At 42.6% G+C, this 27,057-nt stretch overlaps 1 protein-coding gene across 1 annotated transcript in view; it reads right to left on the reverse strand.

The window, feature by feature from the left end:
- The window catches only part of DNAH3 (dynein axonemal heavy chain 3), a 108,588-nt gene that overhangs the window by 43,589 nt on the left and 37,942 nt on the right, over positions 1-27,057 (reverse strand). The window contains exons 21-32 of the mRNA XM_044981127.1: positions 25,698-25,812; positions 24,946-25,062; positions 22,703-22,882; positions 21,243-21,379; positions 20,271-20,472; positions 18,750-18,842; positions 18,314-18,424; positions 16,459-16,573; positions 8,593-8,791; positions 4,645-4,753; positions 3,558-3,671; positions 2,466-2,642 (exon numbers count right to left, since the gene is read on the reverse strand). Of these exons, the coding sequence (XP_044837062.1) occupies positions 2,466-2,642; positions 3,558-3,671; positions 4,645-4,753; positions 8,593-8,791; positions 16,459-16,573; positions 18,314-18,424; positions 18,750-18,842; positions 20,271-20,472; positions 21,243-21,379; positions 22,703-22,882; positions 24,946-25,062; positions 25,698-25,812 (1,669 nt within the window). The remainder of the gene's footprint in view (positions 1-2,465; positions 2,643-3,557; positions 3,672-4,644; positions 4,754-8,592; positions 8,792-16,458; positions 16,574-18,313; positions 18,425-18,749; positions 18,843-20,270; positions 20,473-21,242; positions 21,380-22,702; positions 22,883-24,945; positions 25,063-25,697; positions 25,813-27,057) is intronic.

Raw genomic sequence — 27,057 nt, forward strand, 5'->3', positions numbered from 1 at the left:
CTAGCATTAGCCAGGGTGGGGGGCGGCGACTTGGCTGGGGAGACCATCGGGGCAGGGGGGCCAGTGGCTCGACCCGGTGTGGCTGGGACGGGCTAGCCGGGGCTCCTCGGGTTACGGGGGGCGCCACAGGACTTCTCCTGTTAGGGAGGGGCTTGGGGCTCCAGCGTGCAGAAGGGGCAGGGCCAGTGAGCTAGCCTCCCCAAAGTGGGGGTTCACCCACCGCCCATGTCTGTGACCATAGGCAGCAGGTTTGTATAATTTTTGGTGGGGCCCAAAATGGTGGTGCCCCCCCCACTCCCGCCCTGTAAGCCGATATAAAATGAAGCTACAACGCGTCAGTGCCACAAGATTACAAGGTTGGAGAAGAGGTAGGGGGTTCCAGGGGCCAGTCAAGGGACAAGAAGCAGGGGGGGTTGGATGGGGCAGAGGTTCGGAGGGGCAGTCAGGGGACAGGCAGCAACTGGATAGGCATGGGAGTCCAGGGGGTTTATCAGGGGACAGGTAGGGGGTGGGGTCCTGGGGGGAAGTTGGGTGGGGTCTCAGGAGGGGGCAGTTGGGGACAAGGAGAAGGGAGGCTTAGATAGGGGCTGGGGTCCCAAGGGGCAGTTAGGGGCAGTTGTCTCGGGAGTGGGTAACGGGGGACAAGGACCAGTGGTGCTTAGATAGGGGGTGGGGGTCCTGGGGGGCAGTTGGGGCAGGGGTCTGGGGAGGGGGCAATCAGCAGCCAGGGGCTGGGATTCAAAGGGCTCTGAGCTGCTAGCAGCCGCGGGGAGCCCTGAGCCCTTTAAATCCCAGCCGCCGCGGCTGGGATTCAAAGGGCTCTGGGCTCTCTGCCCCTGCGGGCAGCCCAGAGCCCTCCGATTCCCAGCCGCGGCTGAGATTTAAAAGGCTCTGGGCTCCCCGCAGCAGCGGGCAGCCCAGAGCCCTCTGATTCCCTGCCGCGGCTGGGATTTAAAAGGCTCTGGGCTCCCCACAGCAGCGGGCAGCCCAGAGCCCTCTGATTCCCGGCCGCGGCTGGGATTTAAAGGGGCGAAACCTAGCTCCAAATATTGGTGGAGCAGAGCCCCTGATTTTGAATATTCCTGGGGCTTTAGCTCCACGAGCCCATATAAGTTGGCGCCCATGTCTGTGACACATATTGCAACATTCAGTATCTTTGGGGACTATATTGTATTGCGTTTATCAATGTTTTATCTATCATTGTGGGCAGGGGACTGTGTGCAACTCCAAGGAGGGAAAATTACTAGGGGGTGATTACTATAGTCCCTGATTTAAGGCGGTCCCAGAGCAGAGGCAAGGAACTGAGAAAGAACTTGGGATATAAAAGGCTGGGTCTTTCTTTTGATTCAGCAAACAGACAGGACCATTGATCCTAGGGGGCCCCCCACACTTGCTGTAGTGTAGGAGGCTTTTGGCTTAGCAGGGCACCATAGGACTGGTGGACAATGTTTGGAGTGTTTTGCAAGCATGTAGAACCTTTGATTGTTTTTATATGTTTCCTCTGTATGCACTTTATCCTGAATAATGCACTCTGCTGAGAAAGAGCTGCATGGTGACATGTTACTGCTGGCATACACTGTTCATAACTCTTGGAGAGAAAGCAAAGCACAGGTGCTGGCCTTTAGACAGACTAGCTTGCTGGGGATATCACAGTGAATTCTAGGGAGCTATAACCTAAAAGAGAGAAGGGAGTAGCACACAGGGACCTACCCAGAGAGAGGTGAAGGCCAGAGGCCTTAAACCTCAGAGGCATTCCTGAAGTGGACCATGGACGGGGGTTAAAGGTGTGGTTACCCTGAAACTGTGGCAATACCATCACATATTACAAGAGAAGCACAGACCCTTAAACTCTGGTCTTGGCTGATAAAAGCAAAAGGAAATTGCCTTCAATTTAAACACAAATGCATTGATTTGTAATGTGTAAGTGTATAGATGTGAGACCAAATTTTGCACCTTCCTACACCCTGTGCAATTCTATTGATTTCAACAGGATTACTGGGATAGTGAATCAGCATAGAATAAGGCCCATATTATTTTAATGATTAAGGATCTTAAACAATGTTATTTATTGAAGTAAATTGGATTCCAATGTGAGCATTCCTTACTCATATCAGTACTCCCATTGACTACCACAAGACTACTCACAAAAATAGAGATTCAGAGGATGGGGCCTGATTCCAGGCTCACTTACACCAGTGTAATTCAGGAGTAACTCAATGGACGTCAATAGTGTTGACTAGTGTAAAACTGATGTAAGTGAGATCAGATTCAGGCCTATTGTCTATTCATTTTGAGCAACATTAAACACATTATTAAAGCTTAACCACTAATGAACCAGAATGAGAACACCTAACTGGAATTATGCCCTTATATTACACAGTTGCTTTTGCACTATCCATACTACATTGGAATCAAAACTGTAAATTGTGTTTCATTCCTACTAGAAATCAGAACTCCAGAATTACCTTTAGATTATCAGGAAGTTCTGCCCGTCCAGCATATCCAGGATTCATAGTGATGAAGACAGCGCAGGTTGGATTAAGAGAGATCTCTGTGCCTTCAAAGAGGAATGTTTTCAGATTTCGCACAGTAGCCTGTTGTATACTGAGTATCTGTTGTGCAACTACAGACAACACTTCAACCTAATAATAAAGAAACAAATTAGAAAACATCCAATACATGGAATCAACATAAAAGCAGCATTTCTGGCCTAAATAGTTTTTTTTTAAATATAGCTTAATGACTTTATGTTGAAGTCCTAGAGATGGAAATTGCCTTGAAGTACCAGAATAAAAGAATTTTAGAAAATTAAAATGCTGGCTTTCAGCTTTGCTGGGGTACAGGCTAACAAAATCTAATGTAATGGAACAATGAATGTGATAGAATAGACTATAAAGAATACACAAAACACTATAATATACAGAACAGACAGATTATGGATGGTATTTTCAAAAGTATTTAGCATTGGCCTAATTTTGCTTCCAGTGAAGTCAGTGGTGAAAGTCACAGAAGTTAGGCCAATGGTGAGTGCATTTAAAAATCCCATGTATTGGAAGAAGAGAAGGTACAGAGAGATTATGTGTCAATAGCTCTTAAAACTAGATTTTCTTAATGTCTATGTGTCAATAGCTCTTAAAACTAGGACCCAGATTTTCACAGCTAATAATACCTAGTCTTATCCAGTATCAGTAGATGTAAAAGTGCTTTACAGGGAGGTGAGTATAATTATCCCCGTTTTACAGATGCGGAAGCTGAGACACAGAGAAGTGAAGTGACTTGCCCAAGGTCACCCAACAGGCTAGTGGCAGAGCCAGGGTTTGAACCCACTCCAGAGTTCCAGTGCTCTATCTACCCAGACCACACTGCCCCTGTCAAAATGTGTGCATGCACTATGGCAGCTGTGTATGCATGTAATTATGAAAACCTGGGCCTAGGTTACAAGCTGTGCTAAAAGTAGGAAATTAATGGTACTACATATTCATGTCTACTTTTAAAGCTATTCTTTACATTTTTTAACTACATTTTTGTTGTTTTAAATACTTTGGTTAAAAAGTTACCTCAATTCTGTTGAACTCATCAAAGCAAGCCCAAGCTCCAGATTGTGCCAGTCCCTTAAAGAATTTACCCATGGCTTTGTAATCAAGACCATCAGAGCAATTAAAGACAACACACTATATTAAAAAAAAAAAAAAACCCACAACAGCATTCAGTATTAAAATTTATTACAAAAATGTTGGCATCTATAAACAGAAGGGGATTATTATTGCAATGGTAACTGGTAAATTAGAAAACTATATATATCTAAATATCTAGCTAATGGATCTAGTCATGATATTAATATTAATATGTTGGTAGTGAAGTACCTGTTGAGTATTTACTCACTACAAGGATTCAGATTAGTTTTATGTGACATAACACACTACTGTACATTGGATGTGTGGAGACATCTCAAAGATTTTGCAAGCCTGAGAAATTCAAAACAATACTCATTTATCTCTTGGCTTAGGTGAAAATGTATATTAACTTAAATTAAAGATCACAATTCAGCATTTTTCTAAGCTGCTTGTCAAAAAAGAAAATCTCTGGTAAAGGAATACTTCCTAAAAGGCAAATCCCGCTTCCTTCTTCTGGATGTGTAAGTGTCCAAACACAACTGAAATATCATGTTTCTACTACACAATTGAGACCCATACAAAGAGAACCTGCCCCCACACTGAGTCATTGACTAAGCTCTGTGAAAGCTTCCTATACACAGGAACATGGAAAGGGGATTTTAGGTGGGCCAGGATGCAGTATGGCAGTCAGCAGTGGGCCAGGCCTATTAATTGCTCCGGTACCCTGAAGGAGCAGCTGCAGTTTAGGTACATACTGGCTACTGCAGACTGGAGCTGAGGAGTCCATTATTCATCCCCATACCTAATGGAAACATTTCATGGCATGCACACAGCCTGTTCACTCAGACTGTGTGCTTTTCGCCAGGATTTTGTCCTAATTTTGAGCTTTCCATTAGCAATCTCCATAAATGGATAATAGGCGAAGGGCACCAACACTCTCGTGAGAAAGAACTCCAGAGAAGACCTGCATCTCCAAACATAAAACAATGTGATGCAACAATGCACTGCAACATTTCATTAATTTTGTTACCTGCTTAGCCAGTGCTTTTGCTAGATCTTTTGTAGTTTCGGTTTTGCCAGTCCCCGCAGGTCCTTCTGGAGCACCACCAAGATTTAATTTCAAAGCCCCCATTAATGTTCTACATAATGAAAAATAAATAACATATGAATCATAGCCCAGCTCCTCAGCAGCTGTAAGTTAGCACAGACCCATAGGCACAGCAATGATTTACACTTGCTAAGGGATCTGGCCCTGCATTGTTATCAGGAATTCATTTTTTTAATTGTTTGGCCATCTCCACCCATCAAACTGGCATGTCCTCAGCATGGACTCCTGGAGTTGGAAGCCATTTCAAACATCCAAAATAAAGGCCCAAATCCAAACATGGTGAAAGTAGGTGCAATATCATTTATTTCATTGTCTGACCTTGGTTTACTATATGTGCTTGTACCTGAGCACATGCATTCAGCACCTATGTCCTCATGTGCGGGACTCAAGTGTCATGAACAAGTCAGGACAGTTGTAAGCATAAGCCCAAGGCAAAACAGTTAGTAGATGCTAAACCTTTTGATAGGTAGGCTGGAACTGTATCCATTCAGAGCCACAATGTCAACTGCAGCAGTTAGAAAACTGGAGTTTGCTTGATGGGAACCTTGACAAAGAAAATTAATCTTGGAAGTGCTTAAAGAGGATGGAGGTTGTTCCTAAAAACCTGAGAATCACCTATCTTCCTTCTATGGGGAATAGCTTGGCAGTGTTCATACTAATATGTTGCTGCCCCTTAAAGAGTAGGTCCATCAACAGGGGCGGCTCTAGCCATTTCGCCGCCCCAAGCACAGTGGCATGCCACGGGGGGCGCTCTGCCGGTCGCCGGTCCCGCGGCTCCGGTGGACCTCCCGCAGACGTGCCTGCGGAGGGTCTGCTGGTCCCGCGGCTCTGGTGGTCCTCCCGCAGGCATGCCTGCGGATGCTCCACCGAAACCGCGGGACCAGTGGACCCTCCGCAGGGATGCCTGCGGGAGGTCCACCAGAGCCGCCTGCCGCCCTCCCGGCGACCGGCAGAGCGCCCCCCGTGGCATGCCGCCCCAAGCACGCACTTGGCATGCTGGGGCCTGGAGCCGCCCCTGTCCATCAAACACCTTATCTTAGAAGTTCTGGGTCCATGAAGGCCCCCTGAAGTCTTCTCTACACTAGGAAAACAACGTTTTGTGAACTGTTTTTTTTTAAAATGTTGCTAAGTATGGTTTGTCCTGCTCTATACTTGCAATTAAATAGAGTTCGGCACCCAGTCAGTAGTGGGTAATTTCCCTCATGTCAGCAGGGCCCATGAGTGACACATGCAGCCATATTTATAGCTACTACATCAGTCACATGGGTCTATTCTGCTCCGCCGCAAGACCCACAGACTTCAAGGTCAGAAGCAGACATGAAAGTAAGCCGGTACGGGCGGGTACGGAGGACCGGTAAGAAAAGGAGACTGCCTGAGGGAGGGAGAAGCCTGCCCCCTGCATAAGAATAGTTTAAACTCAGCTGTTCCCTGAGTGGTTCAGCCCCCGGGGGGTTAGGAGTGGTTTCTGGCATCCTTGTTAATTTCACTCACAGTATCTGGGGGGAGGGTGTGTTTGACCATGGCAGGGGCAGTCCTTTTCTGCTCCTGGGATGAGGGGATCTCTCCAATACACAACAAATACAAGCATTTGGCTGCACAGCTTAAATCCAGAGCTAATAAAAGCAGGTGGAAGGGGAAAACTCACTGTCACATTGGTTTCTCGTCTCCTCCCTTCCCCTCCTCCAGCCAGGCTGCAGAAAAGGCTCTGCATTCCCCACACACACACACACACACAGAGCAGGGGTTCTCCTCTAGGCTCTAGCTTGCAGTAGGGAGACTGGCTGAAATGCCTGCTGCTGCTGCCTGCATAAGAACAGTTTAAACTCAGCTGTTCCCTGCGCAGTTCAATCCCCAGACTTAGGTGCCATTTCTGGCATCCTTGTTAATTTCATTCCCAGTTGTTGTTGGGTGGGAGGGTGTGTGTGACTATGGCAGGGGCAGTTCTTTTCTGCCCCAGGGATGAGGGGGATTTCCTATATACAAAAAACACAATCAAAATCAGGAATCATTTCCAAGTTCAAATCTATCCCATTCCCTCCCCAGCAGAGGATCATGGTTGTGATGTCCAAACTGCTTGCAGATCCTCTTTGAAATGTTACTGAACTGCGCAGGGAACAGCTGAGTTTAAACTGTTCTTATGCAGGAGGCAGGCTTCTCCCTCCCTTAGCCAGTCTCCTTGCTGCAAGCTAAAGGGAAGCCCCTGCAGCTGCTGCTCAGTGCCAGGCAGGGAGAAGCACGGAGCCTAGTGTCCGCAGCCTGGCTGGAGGAGGAGGGAAGACACGGAGAAAAATGTGACAGTGAGTTTTCACTTTTTCAGGCTTATTCCAATAGTAAAGTTTTATTACAGACAGTACTGGTAGTAGTAACAGTAGCTTTATTTCCTCTATCTATGTCATGCAATGGGAGGGATCCATGAAGTACGTAGGAGAGGTGGGTTGCTTGCAATTGGACCATATGGGTAAGAAATGTAAATTACTTTCGCCCCTGCCCAAACCCCAGGGCTCCCAGCCGCCTCTGCAGCTGGTAGCTCCGAGGGTGATTTAAATGGCCTTGCTCCTAGCTTCAGCCAAATCCCAGGGCCCTTTAAATCTTGATTTAAAAGCCCCGGGATTTAAAGGCCCCACCTCTTCCGATAGAGGCCACGCCTCTTATGGTTGAGCCCCTCCCCCTCTGCAGGACTCTGGAGTACCGGCAAGTCCTTTAAGTTACTTTCACCCCTGGTCAGAAGGGACCATCATGATCATCTAGTCTGACCTCCTGCACATTACAAGAAACACAACCTCACCCACCCACTCCTGAAACAGACTCCTAACCTCTGGCTGAGTTACTGAAGACCTCAAATCATGGTTTAAAGACTTCAAGTTACAGAGAACTCACCATTTTCACTAGTTTAAACCTGCAAGGGACCCATGACCCATGCCCCATGCTGCAGAGGAAGGTGAAAAACCCCCAAGGTCTCAGCCAATCTGACTCGGGGGAAAATTCCTTCTCGACCCCAAATATGGTGATTAATTAGACCCTGAGCATGTGGGCAAGACCCACTGGGCAGACACCTGGGAAAGAATTCTCTGTAGTAACTCAGAGCTCTCCCCATCTAGTGTCCCATCTCCAACAGTTGGGGATATTTGCTACTGGCAGTCACAGATGGGCCACATGCAACCTACAGACCTAAACTTAACTGCTGAGATGGCTTCTGGCTCCTGGGCAAGCTAAAAACGAAATACCAAATCCCCCCGGAGTATTTCCATTTCAGCCTCTTGCAAGCAAGTAGAGGAATTAGAAGCTAACTGCAGTCAGACATCTGTGAATAGCTCCATAATTGCCTCATTTATTTAAAAGTCAGATACACCCTGCATATATATTTTATTTCAAAGAAATTAATTGACTAGTTCAACTACACACAGTCTTCCACAATTCCATTAAATGGAGCTGCTAAGGTTTTTTTTTTTAGAAGCACATTCTTGGATGCAGAAGAAGAAATTACAGTAGAGGCTTAGGAATCTGCACATTGTAAATATTCTACCATGTTTGGGCATAAATACATCTAAGAGCTGATCTACACTTAAAAATTAGAGGGATCTAGCTATGTCACTCAGGGCTGTGAAAGATTACATGCCCTGAGCTCTGTAGTTAGGTCGACCTAGCTCTGGCCTCTCAGAGAGGTGGATTAACTACATTGATGGAAAAACCCCTTCCAACACTATAGAAAATGTCCACACTGTGGCACTACAGCGGAACATAAAAAAAACAGGGAGAGGAGGAAAGAAAATTAATGATTGAGGCTCTTTGCATTAGCAACTGTTACAATATGTATTAAATACAAGTCAGATGGAAAGTGAATGCTACAGTCATAGAGAATATGAATTTTACCTATAGCATCGATCAGTCAGTGGAGTTATAACCAGACGTAGAGAATTGCCAAGGTACTCATAGCCATATTTGGCTTCTGTCGTAATCATTCGCACCATCACATCTCCTTTTTCCCAGTAATATCTCAACTGAGAAATCCACTGGAAATCATTCTGATCTGTGATTTTGTCCTCAACCAATTTTGCAACCACATCACGAGCTGCAGGAACAAAAACAGCTCATAAAATACCTAATAAACAGTAAGCTAACATTTACAGCTGTAGCTCAGCTTTCATTTTTCAAAAGGAAACTGCATCCATTTTGCTTAATGAACCATCTTTATTCAACTGGGCAAAATCCTAGACCCCAGTGCCCAGCATGAGTAGCCAGACCAGGTGCTGGGGAGCTGTGCAGGGTGGAGGAGTACAATCACTCTACAAAGGCCATTTAAGACCAGTGGCTGAACAAACCTATATAGGACACTTGCATCCCCCAAACCCAGGAAATATGCAAGGATCTGTGCAGTGACAGGTCTCTTTCACCCCTCCCCCAGTTCACCCATGCCCTGCTGCCTCCTGTAAATGAGAATGCTTGCTCACAGCAGGGCTCTGTACCACACAGGAGACATACACCTGCTCCACAGCTCCCTATTCTCCAGCCCCCATTTTTTGCACGACAGAATGCCACTGTGGCCCTCTATAGCCACAAAGGAGGAGGTTAGATTTGCCCCTGGATACAGGGCCGGCGCTTCCATTAGGCGACCCTAGGCGGTCGCCTAGGGCGCCCGGATTTGGGGGGCGGCATTTTGTGCACTCCCTATGGGGCGCGCAGGAGCTTCCGGTTCCGCTCCCATCGCGCCCCCGAAGAAGGACCTTCTGCCGACGTGCCGCAGAAAACAGCGGCAGGCAATTGAGCAGCTCAATGGCTGCCGCTGTCGCCTGTGGCATTTCAGCGGAGGGTCCTTCTTCGGCGGCGTGATGGGAGTGGAACCGGAAGCTCCCGCGCACCCCACGGGGAGCACACAAAATGCCACCCCCCAAATTCTGCCTAGGGTGCCAGAAACCCTGGCACCGCTCCTGCCTGGATATAAAGCTCTTCCTTTGTTGGCATGTTATCCACAAATTCAAAAAGAGTCAACTGTATCTGAAAATAATGGCTCTTGTAAACTCCACTCATTCTGCACTTGGAACTCCTACTGGCATCACATATTATTACATATATACAATCATTAGGTTTCCTTACATTTCTGGGTCTCTGCTAGCAACTATACTGCTGAAAAGCAACATTGTGTGTCACATAGTCTACTTGCAGAGCAATATCAGAAACTGTAAACTGGTTTTTACCTAGCTTTGCCTAGGGTTAGCAATCAGAAGCACAGTATTTTTTAATGACAGAATCCTAGAAATGTAGAATTGGAAGGAACATTGAGAGGTCATCTAGTCCAGTCCCTTGCATTAAGTCAGGACTAAATAAACCTAGAACGGGGTTTCGGCAACCTTTCAGCAGTGGTGTGCCGAGTCTACATTTATTCACTCTAATTTAAGATTTCGTGTGCCAGTAATACATTTTAACCTTTTTAGAAGGTCTCTTTCTATAAGTCTATAATACATAACTAAACTATTGTTGTATATAAAGTAAATAAGGTTTTTTAAATGTTTAAGAAGCTTCATTTAAAATTAAATTAAAATGCAGAGTCCCCCAGACCAGTGGCCAGGACCCAGGCAGAGTGAGTGCCACTGAAAATCCGCTCGCGTGCCACCTTTGGCACACGTGCCATAGGTTGCCTACCCTTGACCTAGACCATCCCTTACAAGTATCTGTCTAATCTGTTTTTAAAAACCTCCAGTGATGGGGATTCCACAACTTCCTTTGGAAGCCTATTCCACTGCTTAATTATCCGTATAGTTTGAATTTTTTTCCTAAGATCTAACCTAAATTTCCCTTGCTGCATATTACTGATTACTTCCTGTCCTACCTTCAGTGGATATGGAGAAAAATTGATCACCATCCTCTTTATAACAGCCCTTAACATATTAGAAGACTGTTATGAGGTCCCTCCTCAGTCTTCTTTTCCCAAGACTAAAGATACCCAGTTTTTTAACTTTCCATTATGTCAGGTTTTCTAAATCTTTTATCATTTTTGTTTGATTTCCTCTGGACTCTCTCCAATTTGTCCATATCTTTCTAAAAGTGGGGCACCCAAAACTGGACATAATACTCCAGCTGAGGCCTTACCAGCTAAGTAAAGCAGGACAATTACCTCCTGTGTCTTAGATATGACACTCTTGACAATACACCCCAGAATGACTCTCACCTTTTTTACAACTGCATCACATTGTTGACTCAAATTTAATTTGTGATCCACTATAACCCTGATTCTTTACTGCAGTATTACTGCCTAGCCAGTTATCCCCCATTTTGTAGTTGTGCATTTAATTTTTGCTTCCTAAGTGTTTTTTCTGAATTTCATCTTGTTAATTTCAGACCAAGTCTCCAATTTGCCAAGGTCATTTTGAAGTCTAATCCTGTCTTCCAAAGGGCTTGCAGCCTCTCTGAGATTGGTGTCATCCACAGATTTTATAAGCATACTCTCCTCTCCATTATCCAATTCATTAATGAAAATATTAAATAGTACTGGACCCAGGACAGACCCCTGCAGAACCCCATTAGATACATCCCTCCATACTTCCCCCCAGGTTGATAGCAAACCATTGATAACTACCCTTTGAGTATGCTCTTTCAATTAGTTGTATACCCACTTTATAGTAATTTCATCTAGACCAAACTTCCCCAGTTTGCTTATGAAAATGTCATGTGGACCTGTGTCAAAAGCCTTACTATAATCAAGATATTTTATATCTACAACTTTCCTCGCTATCCAGTAGGCTAGTAACCCTGTCAAAGAAGAAAATGAGGTTGGTTTGGGATGATTTGTACTTGATGAATCCATGCTGGCTATTTCTTCTATGCCTATAATCCTCTAGGTGTTTGCAAACTGATTGTTTAATAATTTGTTCCAGTATCTGTCCAGATATTGACATTAGGTAGACTGGTCTATAATTCCCTAAGTCCTCTTTGTTCCCCTTTTTAAAGATAGTATGCCCTTTGCTAGTCCTCTGGGACTTCACTCATTCTCTGAGTTCTCAAAAATAATTGCTCACAGTTCCAAGATTGCTTCAGTTAGTTCCTTATGTAACCTAAGGTGAATTCCATCAGGCCGTGCCAACTTGAATACGTCTAAATTATCTAAATACTCTTTAACCTGGACTTTCCCTATTTTGGCTTGCGTTCCTTCCCCCTTGTTGTTATATTAATGGTTATGCATCTAGCCATAATTAACCTACTTAGTGAGAATGAAGCAAAATAGGCATTAAACACCTCACCCTTCTTGATGTTTGTTATTAGTTCTCCTTCCTCCACTAAGCAGAGAACCTATGCTTTCTCTCCTCTTTCTCTTGATCCTAATGTTTTTATAGAACCTCTTCTTATTCTCTTTTATGTCCCTTGCTAGATGTAACTCATCTGGTGCCTCAGGTTTCTGATTTTATCCCTACATGCTTATGTTATTCTATGATGAAACCAGGTGGGCATGAGTATTGTAAAGTCACACCAAAAGCAGTGCCCGAGGTTACATGCAAGATGTTAGGGTCAAAATCCTAACTAAAGGCTGATTCCTGCTATGACCTATAAGCCAGGCAAGTCCAGAATTTTCCCCTAAAAGTATGGGGATGTTATAAACTGGCAGAGTTCCATTAACTTTGGTGTTTAAATAGTAATTTTAAGAACTTGATTCTTGTTGCTCTCCATTTCCTTGTATGTAGCAATAACACAATAAACAAGTTTAGTAGGTCAAAGTTACATTGAGCTGAGTAATTGAAGAGAATTTCAGCAGAGGTTGCAAGCATCCAAGAATAAAGGTACTTAGTTGTTTTCCAACTCAATATAGTCTTAACATTATTTGTTAATTTAAAAAGTGAAGTGATTGCTATTTTACTGTAGGAGATGGTCTAGCAACATAAACAGAAATTTTATGGAGTTAAAAGAATATTTTTATGGAAGAACACATAGCACAGAATTAGGCTGCAATCTTTTTCAATTACAGCTGTAATATCACATTTAGCAATACTATATTTCTCAACAGCTGTGCTGCATTTCTTTCTTGGAATCCAGTTCAAATTTATCCTTGGGCAAAGAGAAAAAAGAATTAGTACCAGCGTTTAGGCCAGAATCTCAAAATGGAAAAAAAAAACCATAAAAAATTGGACAGGCACCATACTGTAGAGTTGGTAGACTGAACAGTGAAATAGCAACCAATGATTAACAGCTAACCCAAGCCACACCTTACTGTTGAACTATGCATGTCGTCACCAGGGATCCTAGTCTTCTGTGATAAAAAAATCAAAATTCTCCGATAAAAAAACATAAAAATCCATGTTTTTCCACAATTAAAATGAAACGCTGAACTTTAGTTTTCCTAGCCATAATATAAAACTAAAGATACTCTGTAAAAATGCAAATTCCGCATTTTTCCATGCCAAGTGTATTTCTGGGATTCCTGGTCATCACTATAATACTTGTTTATACATATCTATCAATGTATTTATAACTGTAACATTTCACTGGGACCAGCCTTACCCTTTCTGGGTCCCCTGGACCAGAGCTCCACTTAGTACAGACGTGAGGGTAGGAGCCATCAGGGAGCCAATTGCAGCTCCCTTATTCTGCACTACCTAAGGAGGTGCTCTGACGTATGCTGGTGAAGGATGGGTGTAGCAGAGTTCTACTCCAGCATACCCTCTTCCAGCCCCCACAGAGCCACCTCCTTTTCCCTACACCACCAGAGGTAGGAGGGCAACTAGTACAGAAGGCAGCTATGCTGCTTCCACCAGTCTGACACCAGTGGAGAATTCCCACATGCAAAGGGAATTCTCAACTGGACACCTCCGGACAGAATACAATCACTCTGCCCCACTTCAATAGTGCATGGTAGCACACTGGACTGTTCCCCCTGAAGCTGAGTTGCCTCCTGCATCAGCAGGGCTGGCTTTATGAACTGTGAGGCCCAATTAGAATACCTGGCGGCGGTCCGGGGCTTCAGCGGCACTTCGGCGGCAGGGGGCCCGCTCCGGGTCTTCCACAGCACCGAAAGACCCCCTGCCGCTGAAATGCCGCCAAAGATCTGGAGCGGACACACACACACACCCCGCCAAAATGCCGCCGAAGACCCAGAGCGGATCGGGTGAGTATAAATAAATAAATAAATAAATTTAAAAGGCGCCTAAGGCGCGGAGCCCTCTTAGGCGTGGGTGCGGGGCCCTGTTAGGCATGGGGCCCGATTCTGGGGAATCAGGGGAATCGGCCTAAAGCCAGCCCTGCATCAGTTCTGCTGTTGGAAGGGGAAGAGAGATTGGTCTAAGAAAGAGGGACGCCATTTGGGGGGGGGCATGGCAGGGATCTAGGCCCCCCACCCCTGAGTTTTATAGGGGAGGTCTACTCATCCTAGCCCCAGACCGAGTGTGATATGTGATGAGTTTGGAAGCTGGGAGCAGCACAGCCTTTGTGGCAGGGAGTTTGTTTATAAACAGAGGCAAGGTGATTAAGATAACTAAAGGCTTATCATTAAAGTAAATTAAGGATCATTAGATGATGCTGAAAGCACTGCCAGGCACTTCAGTTAAAAAATATGAAACAAAGGGTAGAAATAAAAGGTGAGAATGGAGAGAGGTAAATAGTGATGTCCCTCAGGGGTCTGTACTGGGACCAGTCCTATTCAACATATTCATATATGATCTGGGAAAAGGGGTACTCAGTGATGTGGTAAAATTTGCAGATAATACAAAATTACTCAAGATAGTTAAGTCCAAAGCAGACTCCGAAGAATTACAAAGGGATCTCACAAAACTGGGCAAGTGGGCAACAAAATGGCAGAAAGTATCAGAGGGGTAGCCGTGTTAGTCTGGTTCTGTAGAAGCAGCAAAAAATCCTGTGGCACCTTATAGACTAACAGACGTTTTGCAGCATGAGCTTTCGTGGGTGAATACCCACTTCTTCGGATGCAAGTAGTGGAAATTTCCAGGGACAGGTATATATAAGCAAGCAAGAAGCAAGCTAGAGATAAGAAATTCAATGTTGATAAATGCAAAGTAATGCACTTGGCAAAATATAATCCCAATTACACATATAAAATGATGGGGTCTAAATTAGCTGAACCCATCAATAAAGAGATCTTGGAGTCATTGTGTATAGTTCTCTGAAAATATCTGCTCAATGTGCAGTTGCAATTTAAAAAAATCAAATAAAATATTGGAAATAATTAGGAAAGGGACAGATAATAAGAAAAAAATATCATATTACCTCTATATAAAGCCACAATGTGCCAACATATTGAATAGAGCGTGAAGATTTGGTCACCCCATCTCAAAAAAGATATATTGGATTTGAAAAGGTACAGAGAAGGGCAACAGAAATGATTAGGGGTATAGAAACACCTTCTGCATGAGGAGAGATTAAAAAGACTGGAGTTTTCAGCTTGGAAAAGAGATGACTAAGGGGGGGATATGATAGAGGTTTATAAAATCATGACTATTGTGGAGAAAGTAAATAAGGAAGCGTTATTTACGCCTTCACATAACACAAGAACTAGGGGTCACCAAATGAAATTAATAGGCAGCAGATTTAAATCAAACAAAAAAAAGTATTTCTTCACAGTCAACATGTGGAACTCTTTGCCAGGGTATGTTGTGAAGGCCAAAACTATAACAGGGTTCCAATAAGAATTAGATAAGTTCATAGAGCATAGGTCCAGCAATGGCTATTAGCCAGGGTGGCCAGGGATCCAATACCATGTTCCGCATGTTCCTCGCCTCTATTTTCCAGAAGCTGGGAGTGGACAACAGGGCAACTTGATGATTACCTGTTCTGTTCATTTCCCCCGGGGCATCTGGCATTGGCCACTGCTGGAAGAACCGAATACTGGGCTAGATGGACCATTACCCAATATGGCCATTCTGATGTTCTTATATAGAACCCAGATGTATCTGCTCCCCATTGTTTTCCACTAGACCAGTGGGTCTCAAACTTTTTTACTGGCAAAGCCTTTCACACAGCAAGCCTCTGAGTGGGACCCACCTAATAAATTAAACACACTTTTTAATATATTTAACACCATTATAAATGCTGGAGGCAAGCGGGGTTTGGGATTGAGGCTGACAGCTCGTGACCCCCCATGTAATAACCTCGCAACCCCCTCAGGGGTCCCAACCCCCAGTTTGAGAACCCCCACTCTCCTCTCAGAGCTGGGATAGGAGCCAGCAGTCCTGATGGGATCTCTCTCTCCACAGAGTTAGTAATAAAGTAAGAATATACATTAACATTTTAAACCTAACCAACATCGCTTAAGTGACTTGCCACAAGATGTCAGAACATGTTATTAGAGCTGAGTGGGTCTAATATTTATTGAATTTTATAAAGGAATTAGATACAGGGCTCCTGTCAGCTAATTGCTAAGTTATCTGCCAAAAAAAACTAGAGTTTTCAAGTGCCTAAGTAGCCCCAGGAATCATGGTTAAAGTTGCCCCTCCCTACCAAAATCTGAAATGGCGACCCCTGCTAAGAGGCGCTGAAATTAGGCATCCCATAAAGTTTGCTCAGGCTACATGCTCAAACCATTAGTTATCTTGCTCATGCCTAAGGCTGGCATTTTCAACTAGCTTTTGTCTCATGTGAATTAGCAAATGAAAATAATTAATATAATCCTTTAACTAATTCTCCAGGACTTAACTTTAGCTTGGGGAAGCATCCCAGCTGCCTGTTGCAGATAATTTGCCTCAGTTAATGGTAGCAGTTCTGCCTGGAATGTAATGAGAGAGGTAATAATCATGCATTTACCGTGCACATCGATGACAGTGAGAGCCCCAAGAGTCAGACGGGCACCGCTGGACAACTTTCCTCTCACTAACTGAACAATTTCTCCAATTTGTAGGTTGCTCTTCTCCAAGAATTCCTGTTACGGAAAAAAATGTGAATATTAATGGCAAGCTGTAGCAAATAGCTCCTAAGCTCCCAGAGCAGTCATTAGAACAAACTCTTCCAACAAAATGAGGCAGTTCAGTAATGTCTTCCTGGCACTATGCAAACATTTAAGAGTCTCCTTCATATAGTGCTGTTTTATTTCATCATAACTACTCAGAAGGGTTTTGTAGTCTGAAATGGAAGCCTTTTATTTCTCCCTAAATCAAATGTGAGGTCTCTGTACCAAGAGATATGGATGCGCTCTCTATTGTCTAAAGCTGGATGAATTTTTTGTAATAAATAGTTATTCAGCAAATGTAATATTTTCCTGAATTTACTCTTTATTTTAAATTATTTTTCCCAAGTTTCTACTAATAATTTTGATCCATGGATCACTGATGATGATTTTTTTGCAAACATTTTAAATTCAGCCTGTTTTGACTGGGCACATGGGTTCAGATCCTCAACTGCAGTAAATCAGCATAGCTTAACTGAAGCCAGGGGCGGCTCCAGGCCCCAGCACGCCAAGCACGTGCTTGGGGCGGCATGCCACGGGGGGCGCTCTGCCGGTCGCTGGGAGGGCAGCAGGCGGCTCCGGTGGACCTCCTGTAGAGGCTCCGCTGGTCCTGCTGGTTCGGTGGACCATCCGCAGGCACGTCTGCGGGAGGTCCACCGGAGCCGCAGGACCGGCGACCAGCAGAGCGCCCTCCGCGGCGTGCTGCCATGCTTGGGGTGGTGAAATGGCTAGAGCCGCCCCTGACTGAAGCCAAGGTACTTTCTATGTCCTGAGTGGATGAGTACAAGCATCAGAATCTGGTCTCTGCTGCAGTAACTATTTAAAATTTTTCTGTTTTCACGAAAATCCCTGCCAGTAGACTCATTTGCTAGAGCAGCTCCAGAAAGCGAACAAAGAAGTGGCACACGGTTGAAGCAAATTCCTTTAAAAATTCATGTAAATAATCACAGGACAAAAATGTTGCAGTATTCACCCAACTCTACTAGGGTCCAATCAAAAGCCCATTAAAGTTAACGGGAGGTCTTTCCATTATTTAGTGTGCTTTAGATCAGTCCCCAATGGGGTAATACACAAGACCATGGGATGATGGATGAATTGCAAACACTTGTGGGAAGAATAACATTCAACTACCAAACCTAGTTGATGCATCTTTATTCTACAGAGAAGCTAGCAGCCACAAGAGCTGTGTAATCACCTGATCCTGCAAACAGCTACTCCTGTGTGTAGTTCCCATGAGACTAGGCATATACGCATACTAGCGGGGTAAGCATACATAGAGGAGTAACTATTTATAAGATCTGGTCATAGTTTGCAACTTTTGTTTGATTCTTCTATTCACAGTTGCAAAGCTCTATGACACAAGAATAAGAGTCCACAACTTGCTTCAGTGGAGTTAATCCTGATTTACACCAGGGTAAGTGAAATCAAAATCCGCGTCCATAATGATAGAGAAATAGTTGCTGCTGAGACGTAAGACAAATATACAACATGACTGAATGCAAAGTAAAAAGAGAAAACAACGCAGACGAATGACAAAAGTGAATAGCAAGAAAAGTGGAAATTGCAAAGCACTCTGAGTTAAATTCTGCCATGATTTAACTTAAGTAGAAAAGTCAGAATTTATGCTTTCAGAAATGCACGTCACTTCGTTAGAGTTCTTCGTAATATCATAATTTAGTCTTTGGTTAATTGAAAGAATTTACAAGAAAACCTTACAGGTAAAGTTCCTGATTGCATAGCTTCAGACACTTCCTTTGTCCAGTAGATGGATGAAACACAAATAACCACCTGTCCAGGCCACTGAAGTACCCACTTATTTCGGGGAACCTTTAAAAAAAAATCACACTTGAGTTAGAGAAAATGATGTGTATGCACTAGGCTTTGTCAATAATAAAATCTATTTTCCCTAATGCTTTTAACTCTGATTTATAAAATAAACAGCACTCGGCACTGAGAACTTCATTAATTTTCTTTCAAGGAAATTAGATATGAGACTTTTAATGGATGCTGCTGAATTGGCACGAGAGGATTCTACTTAGTTTAAAACCTAACATTGTGGTAAAGGAGAGTTTGGGCCCTGTACATGTGCAGGTTACTTTATGTTAATTACTTTATTCTGTAATGTATTGATACAGAAGAGATGAATAATTACTTGAACATATCCTCCAATGCCATCTTGAATAACTTGTCTTATGCTGGCCAACATCATTTCCTCTACTTGCAAAAGCCATTTCTCTACCATGCCCTTAAAACAAGAAAAAGAGAGAAGAGTGAAAATACAGCAAATAAAATTTGTGATTAAATGGCATTTAAAGAGCAAATTTCACACTGGAGTAAACCTTTGACTATATTAGGCTTAAAGCATAAAGGCTGACTCATGCCTTTTTCTGCTCTGGTGGGTAAGGAAGAAAATGGGTGGACAGCCTCCAAATAGGTGCACAAGCACTGGTGTACACAATGAAGGCATGACTGCAGCATAACAGTGCATACAGACAAATAAGCCATGTGAACTGCATGAGCAGTGCATCTGAAGGGGCAGCATGGTGTCCATACATCCAGGTAGTGTAAATGCAGCTCTGGGAGGTCAAAGCAACATGGCCACAATACCAGTGAACACATTGTTCCTGAAAGATGTGGTTAAAAGGTTGCTACATAAAATATCCCCTATCTTTCAAACCCCACCTTTTACCCCTGTTCATGGCTGCCACATAGGAATTCAGCTCCATACAATTTAGTGGGGCATGGCCGTGGAGAGGCAGAGGAATCAGCCACTCATTATGGCAAGTTTCTACAAAATCTACAGATTCATAGATTGTAAGGCCAGAAGAGACCATTAGATCATCTAGTCCTACCTCCAGTCCTAGATAACACAGGTCAGGAAATTTCATCCATCTAATTCATATTATAACAGCACACCTTATTACATAGTTTATAGTGTAAGTTACTGTTGCTCTTGGCAACAACAGTAACTCCTCTCAGTCTATCACCTCCCGCCATCCACAAAAGTGCTGTGGCCACACACGCAGATGAGGAGAGCAGCTAATGACAAGGCATCTCTTTGAGCCACACTGCTATTGTTGTGGGGAAGGCACAGCCATGATGAGGGATAGTCTTAGATCCACAAGGCCTTCCCTGTGTTTTCATGCCATTCTCCACACTGGCCGTGCCTCCCTCCTGTTTCACTTAGGACTTAGCCTTTGGCCACCTCTAGCCCCCAAGGGACAATGCAGCAGAGCAGTAGTGTGCTCTGTACTCTGGCCTCATGTGTGGCTTCCTGCCCTGAGGAAGGCACAGTGTTTCTTCAACTTGTTACATGCTGCTACCTCCACTATGCCACCTTTTAACCAAAAAGCTAGACTGTAATCCTATACTAGTACCTTTAATATTTTCATTCATTCCTTGTTTCATCTGTGATGTGGTATCTTAGTTATGTTCTAAGGGCCAAATTGTTAAAGGTATTTAGATGCTTGAAGATGCAGATAGGCACCTACAGAATTTTCAACACCGCCCAAGTGCCTAACTCCATTTTAAAACTCCCAGTAGGCACCTATCTGCATTTTTAAATAACTAAATACCTTTAAAAATCTGGTCTTAGTATTTTAAAACTCATTTCCCCAGAAGCACATCCTTTACCACCAGCTATTCATGTAATGTCATAAGAGAAAAAAATTACTTTTGCTTTCACTGGGTAGATTTTCTGTATGAAAGGAACAGTTTCTTTCTCTGAACTGATCATTCCTGTGATCTCCAGATCTTCTGTAAACTCTAATTTAGAGATTCCCTCAAAACACTTCTTTAAATGTGGCTGTACTCGAAGGGGATCTTTGGTTTCTGACAAAATCTCAAGCAGCTCATCGTTAGACAGGAAAAAGAACCTATTGAAAAGACAATGCACATGCAGTTTTCAGACATGAAACTCATCATCTGAGAAGCTATTATATGCTAGGAGTGTGGATTTTCTCTAACTCTTAAAGTAAGAAAGACTTATCACAAAAGGGAAGTTACCTGCTCTGATTTGGGGAATGCACTATTCTCAAGAACTTCTGGGTTCATGTGAGTCTTTGATCATTGGACTTAAAAGTTTTAAAAGTTATAAAACTATTATACCTTTTTACATTCTGGTTGTCACATTGATCCCCTTGTGCAAAACGGAGGGGAGAAAGAAATCTAAACAGGTTTGGGGGACAGCCATGCACACTGTAAAGGTAGCACATAGCCTGTTCTCCACCATCACCTAGTCATCTTTAGACTCTCTGGGGCAATTATTTGGGACTTCACCTCTGTGCAGCTGAGTAGGGCATGGCTTAGGGTGTGATAGGTGGGGGTGAGGGGTGTGCAATCAACTGCTGAAGATGGCATGTTCCCTGTAACTGATGATGTATTTTCCACTGCAAGTTCCTGCTGCACTAAGACACCTTTGCCTCCCCACTCCCTCAAATCTTGGGCCAAGCATAGCTCAGCTGGATCAGGGAATCTGGGCTACATTTCTAGAAAGGGAAATAGGTTGTCATTTTTTGTTGCATAGAACTGTGTTCTGTGACAATTACAAGTCACCCATCTCAATAAAAATTATTTCAAACAAAGAGAACATTAGAATCTTTTTATGGTTCTTGCTGCTCTAAGTTGAACCTGTTAATCAATTTACCGTGAGAAAAATAATCTTTTCTTCTCCAAATAAGTATTCAGCCCCTTCTGGATATCATCTAAGAGAACATTTGCTTCCTGAAGCCTCTCCAACATCCTGGGTTGCTCAGTTGCTACAAGTACCCTGGTGTCTTTCACCTTTATAAAAAGAAACACAGTGTAGAAACTGCTAAAAAGTTCACATTTGGTTTGTCAGTTTGTTTCATTTTATTTTTATTTCATGACAAGGACGGCTACAGAATATGTTACAGAGCATGGAAAGTTAGAAACTGTTTTGTTGAATGTCCTCACATGAGGAAAATATATATGCAGTATTTGACAGTTATTGCTGTTTAAGATCATTGCTTTGTCCAGATTAAACAGTACCAACAATACTGTAACCTGTGAAAAAATGTGCAGGATCACATCCATAGGTATACTGATTAGGAGAGAAAATTGCTATTTCTATGGATATTCACCTGTGCCTAGGGTTTGCAGCACTCACAGATTCATAGACATTAAGGTCAGAAGAAACCATTGTGATCATCTAGTTTGACCTCCTGCACATTGCAGGCCACAGAACCTCACTCACTCCTGAAACAGACCCCTAGCCTCCGGATGAGTTACTCAAATCATGGTTTAAAGACTTCAAGTTATAGAAAATTCACCATTTACAGTACAAGTGACACATGCCCCACGTTGCAGAGGAAGGTGAAAAATTCCCAGGGTCTCAGCCAATCTGACCTGGGGAAAATTCCTTCCTGACCCCAAATATGGCAATCAGTTAGACCCTGAGCACGTGGGCAAGACACACCAGGCAGATACCTGGGAAAGAATTCTCTGTAGTAACTCAGAGCCCTCCCCATCTAGTGTCCTGTCTCCAGCAATTGGTGATTTGTGCTACTGGCAGTTGCCAATGGACCATATACCATCGTAGGCAGTCCCATCATATCATCCCCTCCATAAACTTATCAAGCTCAGTCTTGAAGCCAGTTAGGTTTTTTTGCCCTCACTGTTTCCCTTGGAAGGCTGTTTCAGAACTTCACTCCTCTGATGGTTAGAAACTTTTGTCTAATTTCAAGCCTAAGGATAGGCAGTTTATAGTCATTTGTTCATTCACAAACAGGAGTACAGTGCAAGTCCTATGAAATGCACCTGTAGCACCCTACATTTATCCTCTTCTGTATCTCCTCAGAGTTGTGTTTGCTCTCTGCTATTACACTCCTTCTAATGTGAAAATATCAGCTGTAATTTATTCTGTGATGTCTAGATTCTACAGAAATCTCAAAAGGGTAGATAATCTTACCTACAATTTTTGCTAAAAGACTAGGCATTAACGGTGTTTTGGACTCTCTGTTCTATGTTCCAAGGACCAAAATCTGAGTCTCTGACTCTGGATAAGCAGACAAATTATCTTACTTAAAACTAATTTGATGAAATATAAATAAATATATTTTCACGTTATTAAATGCAAATACTTACTGTTTGTATCATGATGTCTTTCCAGTAAGCATCTACTATTCCAAACTTTCTGCCCTCTTCTGGCATTTGAGCTATAATGTCTTCTGAACTAAAAATTGGTTCCAGGTAAAGCCATGTGGCCTGACATTTTAACCAGCTATCTAAAATATCTTGCATTGAAACAAGCTTCTCTTCCCATGCCTGTAAACAGAACATTTAACACATATGGTCTGCAAACAATGGTTTTTAATTGTACATTGAGTAGCAAAATAAACAGAGGGTAAAATATCAGATAATTACTTATTTTAATGCAACATTTCCTGTTATAGTTCTCTGTTATCAGTATATGTGAGATTGAAAAGAAACCACCCTAAGAGCTTTTCCTATAATATTATACTCTTGCCTGAAAGAACTACTTAAAAAACAAAAAAAAATCATGGACTGATCATGCATCTTTCACTCATGTGTTTATTACTTATTCACATGAGCAGTCCCACTGGCACTACTTGTGTGAAGAACTACTCATGTAAGTAAGGTCACAAGATTGGACTTTTTGTCTGTTTGACTGTAAATTAGTTCATTTCAGGAGATAAACACCACCGTTTCAAAACTCTGGATGAATGCATTGTTCTTAGTCATGAGTGATTGCCTCTGGACATGTTCAGAGATACTCTCTATAAATGGACTCTTTTTGGTTGTGCAACATACCTCTGTTTTTGCCCTTATTAGGCAGCCAAGTTAAAGTTTAGTCAAATCCTTTAAGTAGCAAATACCGTATACTTACAAAAAGAACTCAACGGCCACATCAAAGGAGGCATATGAGTTTTCCAGGGCAATCTTTCGGATACTGTATTTCCAATAAAAGATGGTCCAATAAAAGATACTATTTCACCCACCTCGTCTCTCTCATATCCTGGGACCAGCATGGCTATGACAACATTGCAAGCTACAATGAAATTGTAACTTAAGGACTAAAATCCCTTTGTTTGTTGCAAAAATAATCAGTCTCTTGCATCAGATAAAACCCCCTGAAATAATTTTGACAATGAAATGACACAAGCCATGTGGGCAGAGTAGCACATTATTTTACACCCTCAAAATTAGTCTTTATAAAAATAAAACAATGATGTGATTTAAAAAGAATGGAGAAACACAGAGATCTTCTGAACTTTACTCCAGACACACGATAAATATCTGAATATTCATTAACTTTGACCCAATATTATACTGCTGACAGCCAAATTGTCCACTGAAGTCAATGGGTGCATTGCCTGAGTAAGAAGAGGAGGACTGGGCCCTCTTTCCTTGCCAAACCGTCTCACAGATCCCTTTGTAAGGGGTATGCCAGGTATGTATTATAGGAAGAGGTATAGCCAGACTGTATTGTGTTTCAGCAATCGCCAGCTGCCATACAGCCCCTTGGGGACTGTTACAGGTGGCTATAAATTAAAGTAGCATTTGCTCCCACTGCCCTCAACTCTTGATAGGATCGGCGCCAAGGTCCTAAGGAATGGATGGAATTAAGGGTTTAGAAGTGTTGACAAGTCATGACAATTAGGTTAGAAAAGCCTTCAAATTATCATCAAATATTGATGGGAAAAGTCTGTTTTCTGTGGAAGCTTCCTTTAGGGAAATCATTATATTTAACTCTTCTTTCCATCAATGAATTACTTGTAGGAGGGCTTTGTTTCATCAAAACAACAAGGAGTCTGGTGGCACCTTAAAGACTAACAGATTTATTTGGACATACCCAAATAAATCTGTTAGTCTTTAAGTTGCCACCAGACTCCTTGTTGTTTTTGTGGATACAGACTAACACGGCTACCTCCTGATATTTGTTTCATCAGCTTACCACGAAATCATATCTGTATGGAGTGGCGGACCAACAGCTAGAATGACTTTGAAAATCTTATGGTAATGCTAAAAGATTACAAATATATTATTTCTCACAAATGACAGAGCTGCATCTCATTCCACAACTTAGCAGAATTTGTTTAAAGCAACTGACCTATTCCCAAAACACATGCACCAAATGGCTTGTCTATGCAATTACGGTTTCCTTCAGCGTACTAGCAAGCTTTGCATATGCTTCTTTGGAAACCAGTAGCTCAGTGCTCTTTGAAAATACAATATGAATATTTGAGTTCTTTAGAAACAGCTCAAGTTTATATTTTAACATCTTCTCATGCCAAAATACCACAAAGCACTTGAGAAAAGTGTATTATGAGAGACATATTAACTCAATCGAACCAGCTTCCTCTTACCCGGCATTCAGTTTCTATCGGTTTGATGAACGGAGAACCGCACATTGTCTGTGTTTTAACAATGTGATCATCGAGCAAAAGCTGGATATCATCAATTGCTGACAGGATACTGGTATTCTGTAAACATATCAGACTTTGTTAAGGCAAATGACATTATTCTGATTCATTGATCTTAAACTATTTTACTCCTAAAAATTTAGCCTGTAATTCCCAGTCTCTCTAAGGTATGGATGGAAGCAAATGAGCGCCTGTAACATATCAGAAGAGATGGAATGTATCTCTGCTGTATGCCCCCATTTCCAAAATGTCTACAGAGACTCTACCTTAGTTGGGAAAGAAGGATGGTCCAGTGGTTGGGGTGTAAGCCTGGGACTCGGAGAGAGTCGGATTCAGTTCCCTGCTCTACCATAGATTTCCTTTACATCCTTGAGCAAGTCACTTAATCTCTCTTCGCCTCAGTTCCCCATCTGTAAAATAGGGATAACACCACTTCCCTACCTCCTAAGGATGCCGTGAGGATAAATATGTCAAAGACTATGAAATACTCAGATACTATGATATTGGAGGCCATATAAGTACCTAAAATAGATAGTCTGGTAACTTCACATGGTCTGTTGGGCCTGATTCTCCTCCTCTCAGTTAGTTATACCACTGTAAATCAGGAATAATTCCACTATTTTGCTGAATCAGTGTGAGGCAGACTTAGACCCATTCTCCTTAACAACACATTTTTTAGTTTGATGTATACTCACAGTGTCCCTGTACTTCACAAAACTGAAGCTTATATTGGCCCATTCCAATTTCATTTTGTCCATGGATTTCTCTAGGGAATATTCTTTACTGGCTGCTGCTCCAATAGGCTCCAGTCTAGATTAAAATGAAATTTGGTTTAGCTACATTGCAAAAAAAACCCAAACTCAACACTCTAAAGAGAAAAAGGAAAAGATTTTGAATAAATAAATAAATATCATTTAGAGCAGTGATACTCAGACTGAAACTCATGAGCTACAACTGGCTCATTAATGTGTCTCCTGTGGCTCTTTGCAGCACATGATATTAAACACTTTGTGGTTTAATTATTAACTAATCTAAGTTATTAACCAATCAGGATGCTTTTACTATGTTATTAACCAATTGTAGTTGATAAAATAATGCTTGGTCAATCATTTTGCTGTGAATGAAACAATGGATTCACAGTATTGTGGCTCTTTTGGGTAATGTTGATTGCTAACATGACTCCTGAACCACTGAGGTCTGAGTTTTAGAGTAAGATGCAGATCTGTAAAGCAGCAGTGGCTTCTGTTTTTTCTTATGGCTCTGAAACCTGGGCCATCACAGAGAACTGCAAATGCACCAGTTGGATGCTTTCAACATGAAAGAGCAATGACGTATTGAAGGCATATGATTGTTTCATCGCATTACGAATGAGGATGTCAGGCACCAGACCAACCAGCCTCTAGTGTCTTCCCAAGTTATTCAATAATGGCTCAGATAGCTTGGCTATCTGCTATGTGTGTTTGATCCAACACAAGCTGAAAGGGGAAGACATTGTGGATGGCTTTGCCGAAATGCTGGAGGGATGTCATGGCTTCTGACCTCACCTGCCTCAGCCTTAAAAAAAGAGCAAACTGCAATATTGGCAGGAAACTGGGCTCTCTGGAAATGGGGGCTAAAGTACTCTATACTCCACAAGCAGGAGAATGAATGAATGAATGTAATCTTCCAGTGAAGGAAGGAAAAAGGCAAGTAGGTGAGAAAACATGAGAAAAATTACAGATTTTCACATGCCTTTGAAGTATTTGTGCATTACAGCCCAGTATTTGCATACAAAAGTGGTCAGTTAAATGCATGTTTCACATATATTTGTTAATTCATAATAAAAAATATCATATATATTATGGCAGTGCCTAAAGACCAGGATCCCATTGTGCTCGGTGTTATACAAACACAGAAGAAAAACACAGCCTCTGCCCAAAAGAGCCTACAATCTAAGTTAAATTAAGCATATACCCAATGTTGGTAACTGCATGCTTATTATTCTAGAAAACAGGCCCATAATTCCTGAAAGATGGACACTGGATATCAAGGTACCTGACTTCAGAGACAAAGATA

The sequence above is a fragment of the Mauremys mutica genome, chromosome 11 (genome assembly GCF_020497125.1).
Source record: "Mauremys mutica isolate MM-2020 ecotype Southern chromosome 11, ASM2049712v1, whole genome shotgun sequence".
NCBI lineage: Eukaryota > Metazoa > Chordata > Testudines > Geoemydidae > Mauremys > Mauremys mutica.